Below are 19,317 nucleotides of genomic sequence, written 5' to 3' on the forward strand. Positions count from 1 at the left end.
TGTACTACACAACTCTAATGTTTGAGCTTGCACCTGAAGAGAGAGACTTAAGGATAAGAGAAAGCAAGCTGTGCATATAGACAACTGGCCTCAAACACTTCCATCTTTACGCAAAAATATTTTTCTCCACTCTCTTTCAAGATTGGTATAAAGAAAAAACAGGTATAAGGAAACTAGGATATTATCTGCTTAATGCATGAGTTATAAAGTTAAATAACATCGGTATTCATGCAGCGATGAGTATCAGGAACTTTCTGTGATCTCTATATCTTGTTATTACAAAAGAAATTGCTTCATTTCAATCACTTTCAAATAGCGAATCCCTATATCCAAGGACAGAAAGGGCTGTCAGAATATTCCTCTGCATAGTAATGCAGAGTTCTCAAAAAAGGTATCGTTTCCTCTCTCAAGGAAAACCTAATTCAAGCTTTGTTCAGCTGGCCTTTCCACTGCAGTACATTAATTAAGACAAGTTCATCTGAGTGTCACTTAGTGTCCAAGAGCAGAGAAGGAAGTAGTGGTAGTAGAAACAATAGTCTTTATCAGAATGTATTTTTAGGGTCTAACAAACACGCAAGACATCTTAGAAATATTTCCTGTTTACACAGAGCTGTACTATCTATGTGCAATGATACCCTGCACATCCTGAGGTTAGCTAGGAATCAGAAATATATGGAAGTTAAATGAGGCTATACTGGACAACATTCCTTGGTAGACATATTTCCTATTTTAAAATAAATTCTCTACCAGCAGGGAATTATGAAAAGTTACCCTTAGATGGAAATTATTCGATAGCAAATTTATATTAAAACATACAAAATTTAAAATACGAAGTACCATGTAGCAGATCTTTCACAAAGACAAAAAAAGACATCTCAAATCATACTGTGAAAAATTCACTGTGAAAAAGTGAATTTAGAAGAACCTGTTCTTAAAAATTAAGAAAGCAATTTAAGTGGCTTGAGCATTTTTACAAGGAAAATATCAAAACCTCCTCAATGGGGGAGGGTGGGACAGAAAATCCACAACAGAAGTCCATTTAATACTGGATTCACTTAAATGGAAAAAAAAGGATTAGATGACTCTGCTTTGTCCAAAAGAAAAACAGTGTTTCTCCTTGCCCTTCTTTTGCAGTCCAAAGCCCTACCGCGTATGTTATTACTGACATATTTCCATTCTAAAATACTGTTGTGTCTGCACATTAAACATGACCAAAGTTTCTTGGAGAAAGGTTACCATGCATGAATTAATCCTCCCCACCCAAACCAATTTGTTCGTTCTCAAATTAATAGAGGCCATGTAGAACACTTCACTGCCAGGATTTATTTTAGTGGTACATGAAAAGAAAACAAGAGTATAAAAACACTTCCAGTGATTATAACATCCAGTCAAAGGTGTTTTAAGAAAGATAAATTTCATCAGAAATTGCATCATTACAGGTCATGGAATAGTTTGAAAAGCTACCATAGTAGTAAACAAAAGTGCTACTGTGTGCATAATACTTAAGAAAGAAGTATACAGTTCTGTGCAGCATCCTACAGACACACAAGCAGATTCAGTCACAGCTGCTGTGGGCTTTTTCAGTGAAGTCCTGTGGTTCAACGGATTAGTTTACAAAACGCAGCTTCTATGTCCAGTGATTGAGAGGGTTATCAGCTCTTGTACAACATTAAGGATCTTGAGTTTCTTGCCCATGTAAAGCGGCTGTATGGCTCCCCCTCCGAGCTGCTCATGAACAGCAGATGCACCCTGATTAGAAGAAACTGGATCTTGGTCCACAATAAATCGCCAGCTGTGGTCTGGAATTCAAAGACCACTGTTCTGCGAGCTCTCCACAGAATCTCCTTGCATGGAGTACGGTAATACAGTTACACAAGTAAAATCAGAAACAGAGTACGACTCAAGAACTGCAAGCTCTCTGCAATTCGGTAGGGATTTGTCTGATGCCCTAATTGCCATGAAAAGTCACATATCTGAAAGATTTACTGCAAAACAAATTCTTGTAAGACTGGTACGAATGCGAAAACTGTTTCTAATATTGTTCCAAAGTTTAACAGGAATGTACGGACTGTAAACCTCAAGGCAGTTTTAATCCATGCAATGAACAATGTCCTCTGAACCTGCTGTCGCTACTTACAACTGGAAACAGTTCCCAACACCAAGCACTACGCTGAGATACAACTAAATAAAATTTACAGAGGCTAGGTGTTCTTAAATCCCATACTGCAACTATCTAACCAGTTAACCTATGTTACAGTTTCCACAGCATATAAAGATGCCCAGACCCCAGAAGATTTTATACAGTGAACGATATAAGCAAGTAACTGCAAAACAAATGTCACATCAAGGTGTTAACTTTCTATCTCAAAACAATCCTGAAAAAACTAAGGCTTTGAGAAAAACAGCAAAAAGGAATCCATTCAGTTCTGAAGCAATATTCCAGCATAAGCACACCAACATCCTTTGCTTTGCTCTTCCTCTTGGACCGAATTTTCTCTTTTCCATCCATAACCAACATGACGGTGATTAGTAACTAACTTTACCTACCACACAGAGTAGGTAGATTGAAGCTGTGTATCTAGAACATGGGAGACTCACAAGTGCTCTTTTCCGGCACTGCAGTCTGAGATTCTGTGAATGTTGGTGCCTCTTCCAATCCTTTCCAAACATCTCCATTTCCTCATCAAGAAACAAAACCATTTCTGAAGCTAACTACCTTTCAGGTTTTTAAAGGTACACGATGTTTCTTATTCCATCTCCACCCTCAAGTGCACAGAATACATTAAGGTCTAAGCACCTCTAGAAAAACAGAGATTTTGCAGACCAATTGCTATAAATTGAAGAGATTTACAATTTTGGTAGCACAGATTATGCCATAAGAAAGAACTTGTTCCACTGAAATTCTCCATTTATAATTCCCATCATCTCTGTAGTAAGTAAAGCAATTATGTGGCAGGATAGTATCAGGAAGTACTTAAATATGGCTTTAGCTTTCTAAATTCAGTATGATAACAGAAAACAATTGGGGTTAGTACCATGATCATCAGCTCTTTGCCAACAAGTGCTTCATGAACTATGGTCTGCTCACCTATGCTAAAGCATTTCTCAACTTAAGCAATTTCTTTCAGGAATTGTGGGATCCTGGTTAACTCTGAGCCAGGAACTAGTGTAAAAGTGGTTTTATTTTACTTTTTTAAATCAGAGGGAGAAACACAACAGGCAAATGGCTAAATTGTTCTATAAAAGAATAATATAAAAAAAAAAATCAGGAAAAGTGTGTTTTGATAAATGTATCTCAATCTGGAAAAATTAGAAATGGAAAATCCTACAAACAGTTATCAGTAAGGCATGAAGAAAAGGGATCTATTACCAAAGGAGAATTCATACACTCCAAAGATTTTGTTTTCATGTGACTTGTTGCCACATGTGTTTCCCAAAAGGTAATTAGCTTATATTTGAAAGTCAAATAAAATTTTAAAACAAGCTAACTAGCTGTATCTAATAAATACTTTTTTAAATAACTTCATTTAAACTCAAAATTTGGAAATCAATGATTAAGTGGTTACAGCATAGTAAATATTGTATCGTAAATAAAATACTCTCTACAAAAAAGGAGCAAGCCTAAAAATCTATTACAGATCGCAACTTAACTTAGGTTAAATCATTGTATTAGAAATGTCTATCACCTTAAAACATACAGCATTCATTAGGTGCTATTTTTACGGTTCTCATCCAGTGCAAGAGAGTTGCTCTCCCCTAACAATAAAAATATCTGTTTCGACAATAAATTATCTTCTATGAGCTTACAAAGTTTCTGAACAATCCTACCTGTCTTACTTGCACTGTCTTACTCCCATCTTCTAAGAGTAAAAGCTTATAATCACTAAGACAAAGAATCATCTGACTCCTGAATCAGGACCACTAAATGCTCTTTCTGCCTTCAGAACTCATCATGCGATTCCAGATTGTCAGGTTTCTGCATCCAACTGTTCTCCTCCTGTGTCAGATCCTTTTCCATTAACATTCTGTTAGGCTGAATCTAGAAGACAGTAGTTAAAAAACAAATTAACACATTCAGAAACACTGTGTTGCTCTATGCTATCAATACACCATTATATAAAGATGTCTTACATACTTGCTAGAAACTGAGAAAATTAGAAGTGATGCATCTATGCAGCAATTATGAAATTTTAAATAAACCTAGTAAAAAACCACTAAACTGATATCAAAACATTAAGTGTCATGCAAAAAGAAAGGCATATAGTGTGTTGTATCCACATACAACTGACAACCATCCTGCAGAGTTTGTGGTAGATGTTAAGCTCAGACACAACTGAAATACTGGACTCTGCAATGTTTCTCACCAATATAGAAAGAAAAATATGAACAGTATCACTGAGATACACCAGCCAGCCCAGCAACTTTCATTACTGTATCCCCTAAGGTAATGGAGTTTCAAAGTCTTCTAAAACCCCTTCATCCACCAACAATGCAGAACTTCCACTTCAACCATTCTACAACACATTAGCACAGCCATGACAGCATGGAAAATTATACACAAATGAAGTGATTTTGGCAAAAGGTGCTTGTGTAGAAGCAGCAATGCTTGGTCGCTTCATCTAGTCTGTGCAGGTTAAGTCATCCTTTCAGAAATTAAACGAAGAAGCCTGTTAAACAAATAACTTGAGTTCCAGTTGTTCTGTCTTTCCCAAATTCAAGTGACTAAATATACAGGATGCACTTCTGTGCAAATCTACCACAGAACAGAGCACAAAGAGCTCACTTACAATCTGTCAGAAACTTGGCAGCATTTAAGTTGAGTTCTCATCTTTACAGAAACTAGGGACCTAACTGACAGAGCCTAAAGTTCCAAAAATGAAAGCTGAGAGAGAGAAACCTGTCTTATTTCATTACAACGTGTTGCAAAAATAGCTACTCAGAGTCTTTTAGCATATCAGCAAATTCTTCCACAGCATGTTAGCCAGCACATATCCTTTTTGCAATTATTTCTGCTGCCACCACCTCCCCCAGGATTAATACAGCTGCACACACCTATGTTCAGATGCACATGAAAGCAAAAGAAATAAAAATCACATCAGCGTTAATCAAAGCTTCCAAATATATTACCTGAAAAGGCTCACTGATACCAACTATTGACTGGAAATTATTGCTATAATAACAAAGCAAAAATTCTCCTCCCATATCAGGTATTTCTGCAGCACTCATGTAAACCTGTCAACAAGAATAAGAATAGGCAATGGGCAATTTCCACAGAGAAAGAAGCTTACAAAAAAGCAGTCTCTGCCATTCAGGACACCATAAAAATCAGTATTTACTATTTATAAGCAAGTTTTTAAACGTAGGCTAAAAAGGACGAGGACAGAAATAACTCATGAAAACTAAGCCAGGGAGGAAAAGAGAATATCCTTCACCATGTTAGCAAGCTGACTTGGTTCAGCAAGAAGTGAGAAGAAACCCAGAGCTGTTGTAAGGGAAGGGGCAAGGCCACACGAGCAGCAAGGAGAGAGATGAACTGCCTCCTGGTGGCAATAAGCTGTTGCATGAAACCGCAGAGCAAACCCACCACCTCCGTTTTGTACTGTCCTAAAGATCCTAAAGTTCCTAAACCGCAGCCCACAGTATCCTGCTAAAACAGCGCTCATAGTGTTTAGATTTTTAAGCTTAGTGATAGGAAAGCATGATATCAGAGAAATTTTGAGATTCAGAATATTGGTACAATACAATTTGGGCTCTTGTTGTGAATTTGGTGCTAACGTACAACATCTCTAACAATAAATAACTGCTTTCCATTGTTATCTGGAAAATCTCATCCATCCTTCCACTCACTGTCTCCAAAATTAAATTTGAATTTCTGTTTGTTCAGATAAATATCTCTGGAAACAGATAATTTGTATTCAAAATAAGTTTTGTTTGTTTATTTGTTTTAAATCATTTTAGGTAAGCACTACTAGAAAGCTAAGTAACAGACAGCAGTTTTTAAAGAGGGACCAAAACACTCAATAGTCAAAATGAAGAAAAGTCTAAGAAACCCTAATCTGTAGCTGTATTAGATATCTGGAACTAATTGTGTTAGTAACATTAGGTACTTAGAACTGTAACAAAAATCACACAGTAAATATTTAGGATACATTGACCGAGTTTGACAATCAGATGAAAAAATGGCCAGTTACTTATTTCAGTGGCAGAAACAGACCAAAATATAAAATGACAGTAGTTTTTAATATGATGAAAAGTCACTACAGGAATAAATTGCTTTTTCATCAATTCCCTTAAGCAACGTGATCACACCTGAGAAAGTGTTCTAGACTACCTGAAAATGAGTAAGAATTAGGAAGAGGTATTTTAAATAGTAATATCACTCCCCATTCGCTTTGATAGGGAAAGAGGATACAGAACCCGTAAGAGGAAGGGGATATGGAACAAATAGACCTTGAATGCTACTCTATGGAAAACTACATTAGAAAGAAATATAATTGGCTTACTTGTTTACGGTCTTTATTAGAAGAAATTTCATCATCTTCTACCCAAGCATAAGTAACATAGTCATTCACATGCCTGAAAGCCACCTGCAAAGAAAGATGCAAACCATCAGCCTTCGAAGGAAACAAAAACCATACTACGTGGAAAACTCAAAGTTGTGAGCAAGATGCTTACTACTTCACTGAAGTAACTAAAACACGTCACTTTTAGGATCAAAACATTTCAGGGGCATGCACAAATCCTTAGTTTCTGAGAGGGTGCGAGTGCTCTGTTCTCTCACCCTTCCACTGACTTTCTTTTACTTTTGTTCTTTCTTTGCTGTATAAATCTTTTGAACTGCGGGCATTAGGGGGGACAATTCCTTTTCACAGCTTCTGCATCATTTTATGTAAATAAATCACTACATTATCTTAGCAGAGAACTTAAAGGATGCGAAAGAGCTCGCATGCTATGCAACTAAACTGTCAGCATACAGAAACTAATGGCAATCGAGTATACATGACTAGCAAGGATAATAATGTCCTATGACAGAAGACTATCGACTACCTCCTCCAGTCATATTCACCATCTTCATTAGCGTAAAGAGCCACGATGCGATAACATTACCTTGAAGAGTCCAATCCAGTCCCAAGCACTGCTTGGGAATTCAGGCACTGCAGAATAGCTGATTAGAACATCATGTTCCGCGCTCCACTCACCCTCAGGATTCAGCATGACCAAAGGATCTGACAGAAGAGGCTTCAACTAGACAAAAGAACAGAATTTAAAGTCAGTCAAGTCTGTCATTCTTTCAGTTATTCTTTTCAAGTTATTCTCTGCCACACCTGCTGTGGGACTCTTAACTGAATGGAAATAACCTGAAAGCAATTTGCTGCCTTCACATAATCAGAATGAAACAGAGGTTATGACTTACAAAGTTTAGAAAACCAGCTTCTGTAAGGCAAGACTTAGTAAAACAACTTTTTTTTTTAACAACATAACTGGGACAGCACCTCAAGCCCAAAAGTTCCTGTAACAGGTTTGTGATCGCTGATGCCATAGCTCATGTGACTGATATAGTTATTCAAAGTAACAGAAATTGTCTGTTCTTCTGCAGAGAATTCGTCTTCTTTTGATGCATGCTGGCAGAGATTTTTCACTCTCCAAAGAATTCTATCAGTCCACGCTGGCTTTCTTTTCTTCTCACTGCAAAAGCGTAAGATAAAAATGAAATGAGAACAAAATATGTTGCCAAAAGCTAAGAATACTATGCAAAATCTACTCAAAGTTGAAAGACTGTCAGATACATATTAATAAAAGAAGGCAATCGCATCCAAGCTTCATTTTACAGCTCTGTTCAATATGCTTTACAACCAAGGTTTCCTTAATTTGAACTCAACTCCATTTAGCACAGATAAGTTTCATAGGTTTCTGAGAGAGGAGTAAAATGAAGGGGAGAAGGGCATTTCAATGGGTTAGTCGGCTTCATACAGGAAATGATACTTTCTCCTAAAACACTCCATAAAAACATGCAAGAACATTGAGATAATACAGCAACTGCCCCAAGCTTCAAATATATAGTTATTCTGAGAAAAGGGGCATAAAGTTAAGGAAGATGCAGGAAGAGTATGAATGATGTTTGAAATTATTCAAAACATTTGAGAACAAGTTTCTTTTAACAACAAAAAATGGACAAACTTAGGTAGCTTATACTAATCACAGGTGACACAGCAATGCTTTATTTAAAGTTCCTCTAACTTGTACTACCCTGCATTTCAAGTTTGCAAGCTATTGCTGTCTCATAACAAAAGGCTTTAAAAATTCCATAATCAAGAAAGTTGTGCCTGCCACCTGCAACTGTGCTATACATCAAACTGTAATCATAATTCAGAGTTTCCTTTTATACCATATCAATAAGACATGAGCCTTTCGTGGTTCTCTCTGTAGTGGGAGGAATACTTAACAGCAACTCTCTGTACGGATGTATCACTTCAAATTGAAATGGAGAAAAGATCATACCCTATGGAAGAGGAATTAGAATGGACTGGATTGAATTATAAAAGTTAATGAGCAGGATGTGTAAGGAAAACTGTCAGTTTAATAACTTTGAATATCAAAATCATCATAAACTGTAAATGCCATTTAGTTCAATATTCAAAACATACCTTTGTTTTACCTCTTCCCATTTACAAGTCTGACTCACCTTTAATAAGGTGGAAAGATTTTAAATGACTAAGGGGCCACATCCCACTTATTCCAGTAATTATATAAACCGACAGAAATCTTTATGAGCTGCCATATGTCTGCTCTGCTGTGCAAGAAAATACCAAAAGAACAGCTTAAGTTAATATACTCACTATTTTACAGAGAACGGCATGTTAGATGGGAAACAAAACCTCAAAATCCACATTGAAAAAGTATCAAAGATAACAAAATACTGTGTGCTTCGCATAAAGCACACTTTTCAAGGGTGCGTGCCTTGAGGTCTACTGATCACCTCCTATCCGACCAAAATATCTCTGCTAGCTTTAACAGCAGCATGCACACAGTATGCGTAAGCACACTTTTTGTCCTTTAAATGAGCCAATACAGACTATTAGGCTATGACTCATTCCTAGAATGTCTAGGTTTGGATTACTGTAAGTATTTTCTGTTAAGTGGATTTACTGCTGGTCCCATTATATCTCTTCACACTCAATTAGGGAGCCAAACGTCTTTGGATCCAAATGAATAAACATCCACTATTAAGTGCAACAGCAGAGTAGATAACACTACAGCTTTCAGACAGGTTCAGAAAATCCCTGAAGAAAATCAGCTGTCATCTGATTTTCAAATATTTCACAAAAATCAAATCAAAAGCTCAGGAAGGAGCATTGTTTTGATTCTGAAATATTTACAAATCTATGAAATCCAGAAAGTTCTCTTCTTACTTAAACCAAAACAGGGACTTCTGCTCTCTGGAAGTAAAGAAAAAGATCAGTACAAAACCCCTGTTTGGACAGGAACTTATCCTTCTGTTGAAACATAAGGCTTATACTTAACAACAAACTTTAGTGTCAGAGAAAAACTTTGGAGACTTAAGCTGCTCCATTTTCAACTTAAAATAATTTATAACGACACATTGACATTTATTTTCAAATACCAGCAGTATCAAATGAAATGCTTAAACAGACAAGGAACACAAAAATTGCAGACAATTACTCTTTTCCTTTTGCTCATTTCTGACAACCAATGCGCACTTTTAAAGAACAAAAAAGAAGTAGCTTAAACAAGCACTGGTTTATTCTGTTAATCCAGTCTTTCCAAAAAGAAAGCTGGGTTGTTTCACTACTTCCCTCATGCAATCAGCAGACTCAGGCTTCTTCAGCCAGAAATATTAATTTATTCAGATTTAACCACTGAATGAGCCTAACAGAATAGCTCAATAGCCCCAGTTAACCAGTACATTCCGGAAATTCAGGTTTGCTTTCTGAAGTGATATTTAGTCAAGCACCACATTCACTCTAATATTCCACATCTAAACTCATCTTATGCTTTTACCTTGTATCATATACATCCGAATAAAGGTCAAACTTGTAGGTGGGTTTAAACTGCAGAGGACCCTCTATGAATTCCTGAAGAAATGCTTCCTTCTTTTTTGCCATATTTAACTGCAGAAATAAAAAGTAACTTTCAAAGATTATGTTTAAAAATCAGAGCTTAAAGGGCAATTGGGAAAGGAGACGAGAAAGCATCTTCCAAGAAGAATTCAACATCTCGGTCAGTACAACATATTTGAAAGGTAAATTCATAAGTGCCTCTTTGTTACTGCCAGAACTCTTGACACGATCTGTTTAAAAGTTTTGTAGCAGTTCTACTCAAAACAAACGCCAGAATAAGTTTCTCTTAAAAATAATTCTTGGGAGAAGAAAAAAGGCGGAAGAAATTAAGGTGAGGAACAATTCACAAGCCATGAAGTTCAAAGAAAGCTTCAAACATGAGCATTGCAAATGAGTAAGAGACTAAACAAACGCAGAAAGAGTTTGCAATTAATTGGGGCTTATGACTGAGAAGAGAGAGAGAGCGCGAACAGCTAGATCTGTTCCACCTCATGACTACTCTGAATTTGTGTTCTTTAATAGAAATTAGAAACTGAAGAGGTGATGTTAACTACCATGTCGTGTTTGTATGCATTCAAACCAAACCAACAAACAAAACCCCCAAACAGATTAAGACAACGTACCTGGTCCTTTTCCCACAGCAGATTGTAACGCTTGTTATTTATTGATTCTCGGACAAAATGTATGCCATAATCTGCTATCCGGAAGTTTAGATCTCCAAACCAGAAGAGAACGCTTAAAAAAAAAAAAGCAAAGCAAAAAACCAAGGAAGATTTATAGGAATCCATTAACATGAGGGAAGAATTCAATAGAATATAAGCCATTACGCTAATTAGGTGCTCTAATCACTTATATTACTTAATCTAAACATCTTACACACAAACATTAAGTAGTTACAGATAAGCTTACACAGGGATAACTTGCTGCTAATCAAAAAATTTAAAGGAATTGAAATAGTAAATTAAGTCCCTTGCATTCTTGCCGCTTGCTCATTACTGCCTGGGTACTAACTTATCCCGAGTCTCCTAACAACTTACATCTCTATTAGAGACAGATTTAGAATTAAATTTTAACAGTAGGTAAAATAATTCACAAAATCCATGACCTATACACCAGCTCTGGTTTAGTGCCTTGGGAAAGCAGGAATACATATTGAGTGTTCTATCGTTATTAGGAAAGAAAGTTATTATTACGAAGCACTGGAATGTATTATTGGCAACGTTTTAACCAACAGGAAAGCTGTCTTTTCAAGTAAATTAACTTCTCTTTGAAAATCCCTACTTTCAACATTTTGTTCAGGGGTGGATACCGCAAACTTAATCTTATGGAAACAACACTTTTATTTTAATGCCATTTGTAATTTCTTCTTAGAAGATAACAGTAGGTGATTTGGTACATCCCCATGCACATAATCGAGAAAATTAAACACATTAAATTGAAATATCAAACACTTATACTAAGGTAGGAAAAGTAATGATTTTGTAACTCATGTGTCATGCATTTTTACCTAATTTTAATGAGCTCATTAACAATTAAAGTGATATTACATATCTATTCCGGATTTATCTGTCCTGGCAGTTTTATGGGTGTAAAAAATCCCCCAAAATTACCAAACTAAAATGTTTTTCTCAACACTTTTTAAGTCGTTCTATTACCGTCTTTAGACTCCAGCACATGAAAACAACAGAACATACAAATAATTCCTGCAAAATTAAGGAACAAGAGCTCAGTTAGTGGCCCAAATCAGGTTTGTTTTGGGTTTTTTTTTTGTGAGACACCTGAGGGAAGTACAATTCATATAGCTACAGAAATCATCAATCAAGGTTTTAAAGGCTGAGAAGCCCTCAGCCAGATACTAAAATTACAACAGGAATAAAACCAGCCCAAAACATAACACAAATCTCCCCAAAAAGGGAGGATAAACGTTTAACAGTGATCTAAAGGATTTTTTATATAAACAGGCTTTAGCTTCTAAAGCTCTCCAGCACATCACATTTGCAGTACATATGCTGACAAATTTAATGTAATTTAAGACTGGAAGACAACAGTCTTGCAAAATAGACCTCCATCTTTCAGGTTATCTTTTACTCCCAGGATTCAGGGTCAAGGCTGAAAAGGCATTTGAAGTAAAAATGATGGATGAAAACTCCAAAACCAAAACTCTTCAGTGCATGAGTTTACCATATAACAGATAAAACCAATACAGACACAACAGGGTCTGAACAACTCACTCATGATCCAAGGTACTTGGAATATTCTCTCCTTCAAACTGCATCTCCAGAATTTTCTCAAAGTCATCCAACCGCTGCTCTGTGTTCTCTATGTGAGCTGGCAAGTGGCAGTTCATGAAACAAATTGTGTGACCATAGAGAGACATGCGAACGGTGACTCCTCCTTTGTTCCCCTGGTACGGAAGATGAACGACATTCTCTGAAACTATAGTTTACACCTGCAAACGTAACTATTAACACCACCTATAAATTTTTAAATCTTGCTATTTAGATTTAAATGAGTACAATTTCTTCCTACATAAGTTGTTGTATATCAGCTAATAAACTGGCAAAATTATGGTCTGTGCTGCACACTGGCATACAAGGTTCAAACAAGTGAGTCTCACTGCTTGTCAGTTTATTCATTTTTAAGTAAACCATACATCTTCTCTCCCACCATGAAACCATTTAGAGGCACACACCACCATAAGCCTAAGTAACCAAGGCAATCAAGTCTCAGATAATTCCTTACCCAGTATCCATACAGGCCTGTGCGTGTGTAGTGGGTATGAATGTCCCGTATGAAAGGAAGGTGGACATGCTTCACAAAGACCAGAAGTAGTAATCCCTGCATGCGAACGGAGGAGAGCTGGAAGAGATATGAAAGAGGGAATGGTCATTTCCAGGGAGGTATTCAGAATTCCTTGGGTCTACTTCATAGGAGCTTTTAGGTGAAGAATACCATAGCAGAAGTCATGCAATTTCCTTGCCACGCCTGGCTTCAATACTGTGACACAGTAAACGCAGATGCGTTTCAGTGCTGTAAGGAATACATTCTTATGGTAGACTTGCTTATAAACAATTTTGATTAATCTCTCAACCAATCTACATTAGTTGTAACATTACATTACAAATCTGAAGTTGACCTCAAAACATGTGTCTTTGCCCAAGCATCTTTAAAGACCTTTCTTCTGCCTCACCAGCCTCTTGTTTCTACCTTTAAGCATCCTGTTCATGAAGAACCAAATCCTTGATTTTTCACCTATAATCTTAATAGTGCACACCTACAAGTCCTCCAACAGGAGCAAGTTTTCCAAACTGAAACATCCTTCAGCATATAACTAATCATTCTAAATGCCACTAAAATGCCTAAAAAGCATAGCAGTTACTCCTAGGCATTTGCAAAAACAATGAGCTGCAAACAGCAGTAACTCTTGCCTGCAATGCCTGTAAAAACCAATTTACAGAACACTTCCAAAGCAAAGATGCTTAGGGAGCATGTAAGACGCTGTTTAAGCTTTAAGATACTGGGGGGGTTTTGTGGGTTGTGTGTGTGTGTGTAAATAGTCTAACAAAGATGTTTTTCATTAAAAATTTATGAACCGTACAATGTTCCTGGCATGAGACACAAAATTCATTTTAAGTGTTTGTTTTAATGATAATGATTCAATTTAAAATACAGACATTGAAATATATTAATTGTAGTTCAATTTTATACAGGATGAACTTAGAGAAAGACTACATCAGAATAAAACCTGATATTAAGAACAACACTGACTATATAACTGCTGGAGAAGTACACAAACTCAGCCCAAAATTTAAAATATAATTCCTCCTTTCTTTGCCTCCACATCTACACAATGAAATGATTTCAGAATATATGTTAATGTTTTCATTGACCTTGAACCCAACAAAATACTAAACAGTATATTGAAATAATGGATTGCAATTACTAGGTTATGCATAAATATCTGTATCTGATCAGACATTTGGTGTAACCAGTATTCTCCTTTCCATAATTATGTTCATGAGATACCAAAATCTTTCAGTCCCTTTATTATTTGCTACATTTCATTCTCCTGTGGACCAGTCCCCAGACATTTCTCAAGATCCACATGAAACCTCTTCTCTTTGTAGGTCTTGAACATCAAAACACAGTGGATCCCTCCTCTGCTGGAACTAGCACTAGTCCCACCAACACGCAGTGCCAAATCAAGCAAAGACCTTTCAAAGAGGGGACGTGATTCTGTTTATGGTGAAAGAATTGACTGACTCCAACCAGCTTAACACTCTGAAAATGGACCCTGTTGTTGAAGGGACAGAATGCCCCAAGGATGACAACTACTCTTCTACACCCAACCTTGTCACAGGTCAGCAAAGAAGGGGTAACTGTTCCTCTCCTCCTCAGCCAACTTCACAGGTAAGTCCTAGCATAAGCTCTCCTCACTGCCTGTTTTGATTTTGACCTGGCCTGACAGTCCCCTCTTATTATTAGAGCTAATCAAGTCCTGCTGAAAACCATTAGGTGGCAGCATCCATTCATTAGTGTGTCCAAAGTCCCAATTTATAAATTAGAATTCAAAATCAACCATGCATACCACTAGGAATTCTTTTTAACTGCCTGTAGGCAGGGCCCGGATGTCAGCCCACAGCCAGATTTTGAATGTTTATCAGCAATGACTTACACTAGAATGAACAATGTTTTTTTCCCTTTTATAATTCCCAATGGGTCCTTTGTTTTGTTTAATTACAGTTAAAAGAATGGCACAACTACTGAATCTGATTAGCACGCAGATAATACAATCACCCTGAAATAATGCTTGATTTAGAAAACCAATACAGTGTTCAAAAGGCTTTTAATATCTCTTTATTAGAGAAATTCAGGATATTCTCCTATGTTTATTGTTTGCATTATTAACATAGCTAGTACTTTAGCTGACCTTATGCCCCAGATATTACCAAAAATCTTGTCATTTAAACTACCATACAGTGTTCCAGGTCTTCAGTCAAAAATAAAGTCCTCAGAAAAATATATATTCCCACTAAAATCCTGTTTTACGCATATGCAATTCATTTTCACCCACAAACAAGTTGGAAAAAGAAAAAGAAACCTTACCAATCTTAAAAATCACTGCCATTGCTTGGGATATTTATAGTGAAAGCAGGTACTTAAGCAGACTACATTAGAAGCATCACAATACAGTTCCCCAATATTGCACAGAGCAAAAAAATTTTCTACAAACAAGAGAGAGAGAGAGATATTGTGGCCCCAAGAAATATGCTGTTGAGTGTAAGTTTACATCACATTTCATTTTAAATAATCTTCATTACTCTGTTCCTTGAGAATGCATTCTTATTGCGACAGGAGTATTTTTCTATTCATCACATGGTTCTGCAGCACTTACACAGGCCATTTGCCCGTATATCCAAACAACTTCTTGCTGGCTGTTTGTCATTTGAGCTGCAAAAGCATCAAAACTCCCCAACTATTCCAAGTGAGAAATGAAAAACTGTATGTCCAATTTTTACTGCTAAAATTAAGGACATTATTATTAATAGACAAAAATTAAAATTCCCTTTATCAACAAACCAGGAAAACACAAGTGTGACGAAGAGTCACTTCTAACATAAATGTACCTATGGAAGTGACTGACAACTGCAAAAAACACCATCAACTTGTCTTTTATGCAGAGTTTGAGGGGAAAAAGAAAAATCTGAATGGAGCTGGGGAAGACATTTTCCTTCACTGCTGTGACATTTAAGAGATGTAAACAATTACCTTGATATATCCCGATGGTGACAATACAGTCATGAAAAAAATGCTCCATGGATCATCAAATGCCAAGTCAGACAGAAAATTTGTGATTCTTGAGTTCACCTCCTGTAAGCTGAATACACCAAGATTACTCACACTGTATCACCTGTTTTTGACAGAATTCATATAACCTTTTCAGAACACAGACCACAACATCCTAACCAGACCTCTCCCAGTGTAGGTCAGAAATTTCTTGCTGTCCAGTTTCCCATTTACAAGCAGTTTAACCCATTCACAGGTCTAACACACCTAACCCTGAGAAAAGCAAAGTTACAGGAGCTTATATACACCTGAAGACAGAGTTTAAGACAACGCTAGACTTGAGATATGTTATGACAAATAACCTCTCAGGTCTTTAAAATTTCAAGAAAGTTTGGAAAACATGATAGCAGATTGTACCTAATAAGCTTGCACTAATTTCTTTAAAACATGCTCAATTTTGGATAACTTTCATATCAAAAAGAATATGCCTCTATGTGCCAACAAAGAAAACAGCAGCCAAAAACTTTTTATGTGTTTAGAAAAAAGATAGTCTATATTTTGTCACAAAACAACAGCAGAAAGGAGAGAAGATTCTCTTGCTGTAAATTATCTCTGGTCTAAGTCACTAACTCTAGTCTTCACCTCCTGTTAGCAATAACGTTAAACCACCTCCTAGGCAGTGATTCACATAGCACAGTCCTCCCAAAACAGACAGTAAGCTGTTGAGACTTCGCAGTTTTGCAATAAACTTATAAAGGAAGTTCTCTAACATATACTTACCCTATAACATACATATCCATAGTCGGGCCCAGTGAATTGAGCTGAAGTAAACTAGTGACATCAGGAGGTGGAGAAGCTGTGCCCACATTCCAGGTAACTAAGTGTAGTCTACAAACAAACAAACATCACACAAAACCAATGCTAAAATTGAAACGTGAACAGGTAACCAACCCTAAGAGCATCTAATTTCTAATAACAGAATTTCTACCTACAGAAAACAAAGATTTTCTGTCACTTTTCATCAATCAGAAATCTATTTATTAGTTAGCATTAAAAAAACCCAACCACCACCACAAAAACAATCAACTAGAGGGAACAAAACCTGAATTCTTGCCACTTATCCTTCAGCTTTTTCCCCCAGATAAGGAAAGCTTCATCTAGAGTGCGAGACACTTCTTCATGAATTTCATCATCTGAACTGATGTCCTCTACACAAGCCATAAGCTGGGCTACTCGCTGACGGAGCTGCAAGCGACCACTGGACCCTGTGCTGCTGAAACTCGCAGAACGGCTGCGCAAGTTGTGCAGGCTTTCTAAATCGTTTAGGGAGAGGGCTGCTGAATCTTGAAATGCATCTTCACTACTGAAGGATGCCATTTGCTCAAAAGAAAAGAATAACTATGCTCTGAAGGACTAGCCCATTAAAATCCTAAGTATAAAAGAAACAGATGGCTAAGGGTCTTCCAGATCAAGTTTTCACTCGTGTGAAATTCAGCATTGCTTCTAACACAAAAGGACAAATGTAGATGCAGCAACACTGAAAAAAAACCTGTAGCATTACCACCACGCTCAATGGGTTGTTACAAAAGCTGCAATCACATCCGACCTCACACAGTGAATTGTTTCTTCATAATAGATTTAATGTGGTTAATTCTATAAGCTCAAGATTTAAAAGAATTTATTGTTGATTTGAATCATGTGCCTCCATCTGTAGGCTAGTAGAAATATAATCTCCAGCTCCCAAACATACAAATACACAGTTCTGACCAAAACCAAGCAAAACTACTGCTCCTCTCCAGTGCTGCCAGAAACATTCACGTGTCATAAGACTTGTCTATTATTTCTTTATAAGATAGTAATTTCAGTATCAGAACGTCTAAAAAGGGATTCACTTTACTGTCACTCTTGTTATACATTAGACAGACTTAAAGAATAACAAGCTGTTAATTTTCCATCCATCTTAGGGTCCTATAAGGACCTTATAAACACTGATAGTTAAATAGTGAATCCCACCAATACATCCATTATTAGAGCCATATTTTTATCCCCCCATCAACTGCCTGCTCAAGGTGACACACAATATATGTGGAAGAGCTGGAAAGTGACCTTGCATACTGGACTAAAATGATCCCTAACTTCTCTCACTAATAATTTCTCCTTGTAAGGCTACACTGAAGTCAGCCAAAAGCTATTCTAAAACAAATTTCTAGGGGGAGGGGGGAAGATATGTATGCTGCAGATCTAATTCTGCCATCAGAGATGTATCACTTGGGAACACTCTCCAGTTACTAATTTCATAAGACAATTATCTGATTAAACAAAACTGAAATAATATTGAAGTCATCAGTCATTACTGACAGAAACTAAACTCCTCAAAGTGCCCAGTGTCCACACTACTGATAAGAACACAGGAAAGACTGCAGTGCTAGAATTTACACCAAAAGAAAAAATACTTGTAAGAATTTCAAGCACATCCTTAATAATTCAGTTTCACTCTAGGTTATGACTACGTCTGCAGGAAAAACGTAATAGTGAGGAATGTGCATGCATCTGCAAAGCAAATAACCTACAGCATTATGCAGTCCCAAAGGTCTACTGATGCTCCCGACTACTTCACAAGTACTGCCCACAGTAAGCAGGGGAGACTAGAGCGATACCAATTTTCACCCGATGCCACAAAGACAGCCGTCACCAAAGGGAGGAGATACTGCTCAAACTATTCTGGAAGCTTTCAGTACCACTAGAGTACAGTCTCAAGCACGCTTTCTGCAAACACGTTCCTAAATACAAGCAAACTAATGAAGACGTTATCTAGTGTCACTGATGCCTGAAACGATTCAGTGAACCAAGCCCACAGCGCGAGGCACCGCAGCTTATCACCACAGAAGACGCAACGTGAAGACAGAATGTAAAAACACCGTAAAAGCAGAAGCCAGGGTTTTATCCAAGCTCCTTCCTCCTCACGAAAAGCGACAAATCTGAGGCTCTAGATACGTTAATAGCAACCGCAGTCGATCTTGCCCCCGTTAAACGTAAGTAGGTCTCTGGAAAGTCCTGAGGACCCAAACAATACCCAATAAGCCTCCCCGAGACGCCTCCAGTACCGACGCTTTCAAATCAGAAAAGCAGCTTTTCTTCTCTATTTCATGTGACTACGTAACATCGCCAATTAGTATAACTCCCTGTTAATAAGCAGAAACACAAGTTTCCCTAATTCTCAGCTAATTACCTAACGACTTAGCTACTTTTCTCCCGTCCTCGGAAAAGCCGCGCTCAGACCTGCGCCTCACGCCTCCGCCCGCTCACCTCAGCTCCCTCGCGGCGCCGCGCTGCGCCGGTCCCGCAGGCTCCATGCCCGGGGTTCCAGTCGCGTAAGCGGACGGCGGAGGCCCCGGCCCCGGCCCCGGCCCCGGCCTCGCCCGCCCCGCGGCCTCCTCAGCGCCGACGCGCC

At 37.5% G+C, this 19,317-nt stretch overlaps 1 protein-coding gene across 2 annotated transcripts; it reads right to left on the reverse strand.

Moving 5' to 3' along the window:
- Positions 1 to 1,303: 1,303 nt before the first annotated feature.
- INPP5K (inositol polyphosphate-5-phosphatase K) lies at positions 1,304 to 19,271 on the reverse strand. 2 transcript variants are annotated; one of them, XM_076354403.1, is made up of 13 exons: positions 19,173 to 19,271; positions 16,647 to 16,754; positions 15,849 to 15,957; positions 12,822 to 12,938; positions 12,311 to 12,483; positions 10,703 to 10,814; positions 10,021 to 10,130; positions 9,411 to 9,437; positions 7,494 to 7,686; positions 7,108 to 7,245; positions 6,504 to 6,587; positions 5,128 to 5,232; positions 1,304 to 4,039 (listed from the first exon to the last, which is right to left on the reverse strand). In XM_076354403.1, the coding sequence occupies exons 1-13, from the start codon at positions 19,217 to 19,219 to the stop codon at positions 3,941 to 3,943; spliced, it is 1,422 nt and encodes a 473-aa protein (XP_076210518.1). In that variant the 5' UTR covers positions 19,220 to 19,271; the 3' UTR covers positions 1,304 to 3,940. The 2 variants fall into 2 exon arrangements, with proteins under 2 accessions (XP_076210518.1, XP_076210519.1); XM_076354404.1 differs by lacking the exon at positions 9,411 to 9,437.
- Between the last annotated feature and the right edge of the window lie 46 nt (positions 19,272 to 19,317).

Source organism: Aptenodytes patagonicus, chromosome 17 (assembly GCF_965638725.1).
Source record: "Aptenodytes patagonicus chromosome 17, bAptPat1.pri.cur, whole genome shotgun sequence".
In the NCBI taxonomy this organism is placed as follows: Eukaryota; Metazoa; Chordata; class Aves; order Sphenisciformes; family Spheniscidae; genus Aptenodytes; species Aptenodytes patagonicus.

Bases quoted from the DNA above. Each gene is read 5' to 3' on its own strand.
- INPP5K (XM_076354403.1), bottom strand. From the start codon at position 19,219: ATGGAGCCTGCGGGACCGGCGCAGCGCGGCGCCGCGAGGGAGCTGAG. The intron at 15,958-16,646 runs GTAAGTATATGT...TGGTGTATTCAG, and splicing joins ATGGATATGTATGTTATAGG to CTTACAGGAGGTGAACTCAA. The intron at 7,246-7,493 runs GTGCTGTCCCAG...TCTTTTGTCTAG, and splicing joins CAGGAACTTTTGGGCTTGAG to TTGAAGCCTCTTCTGTCAGA.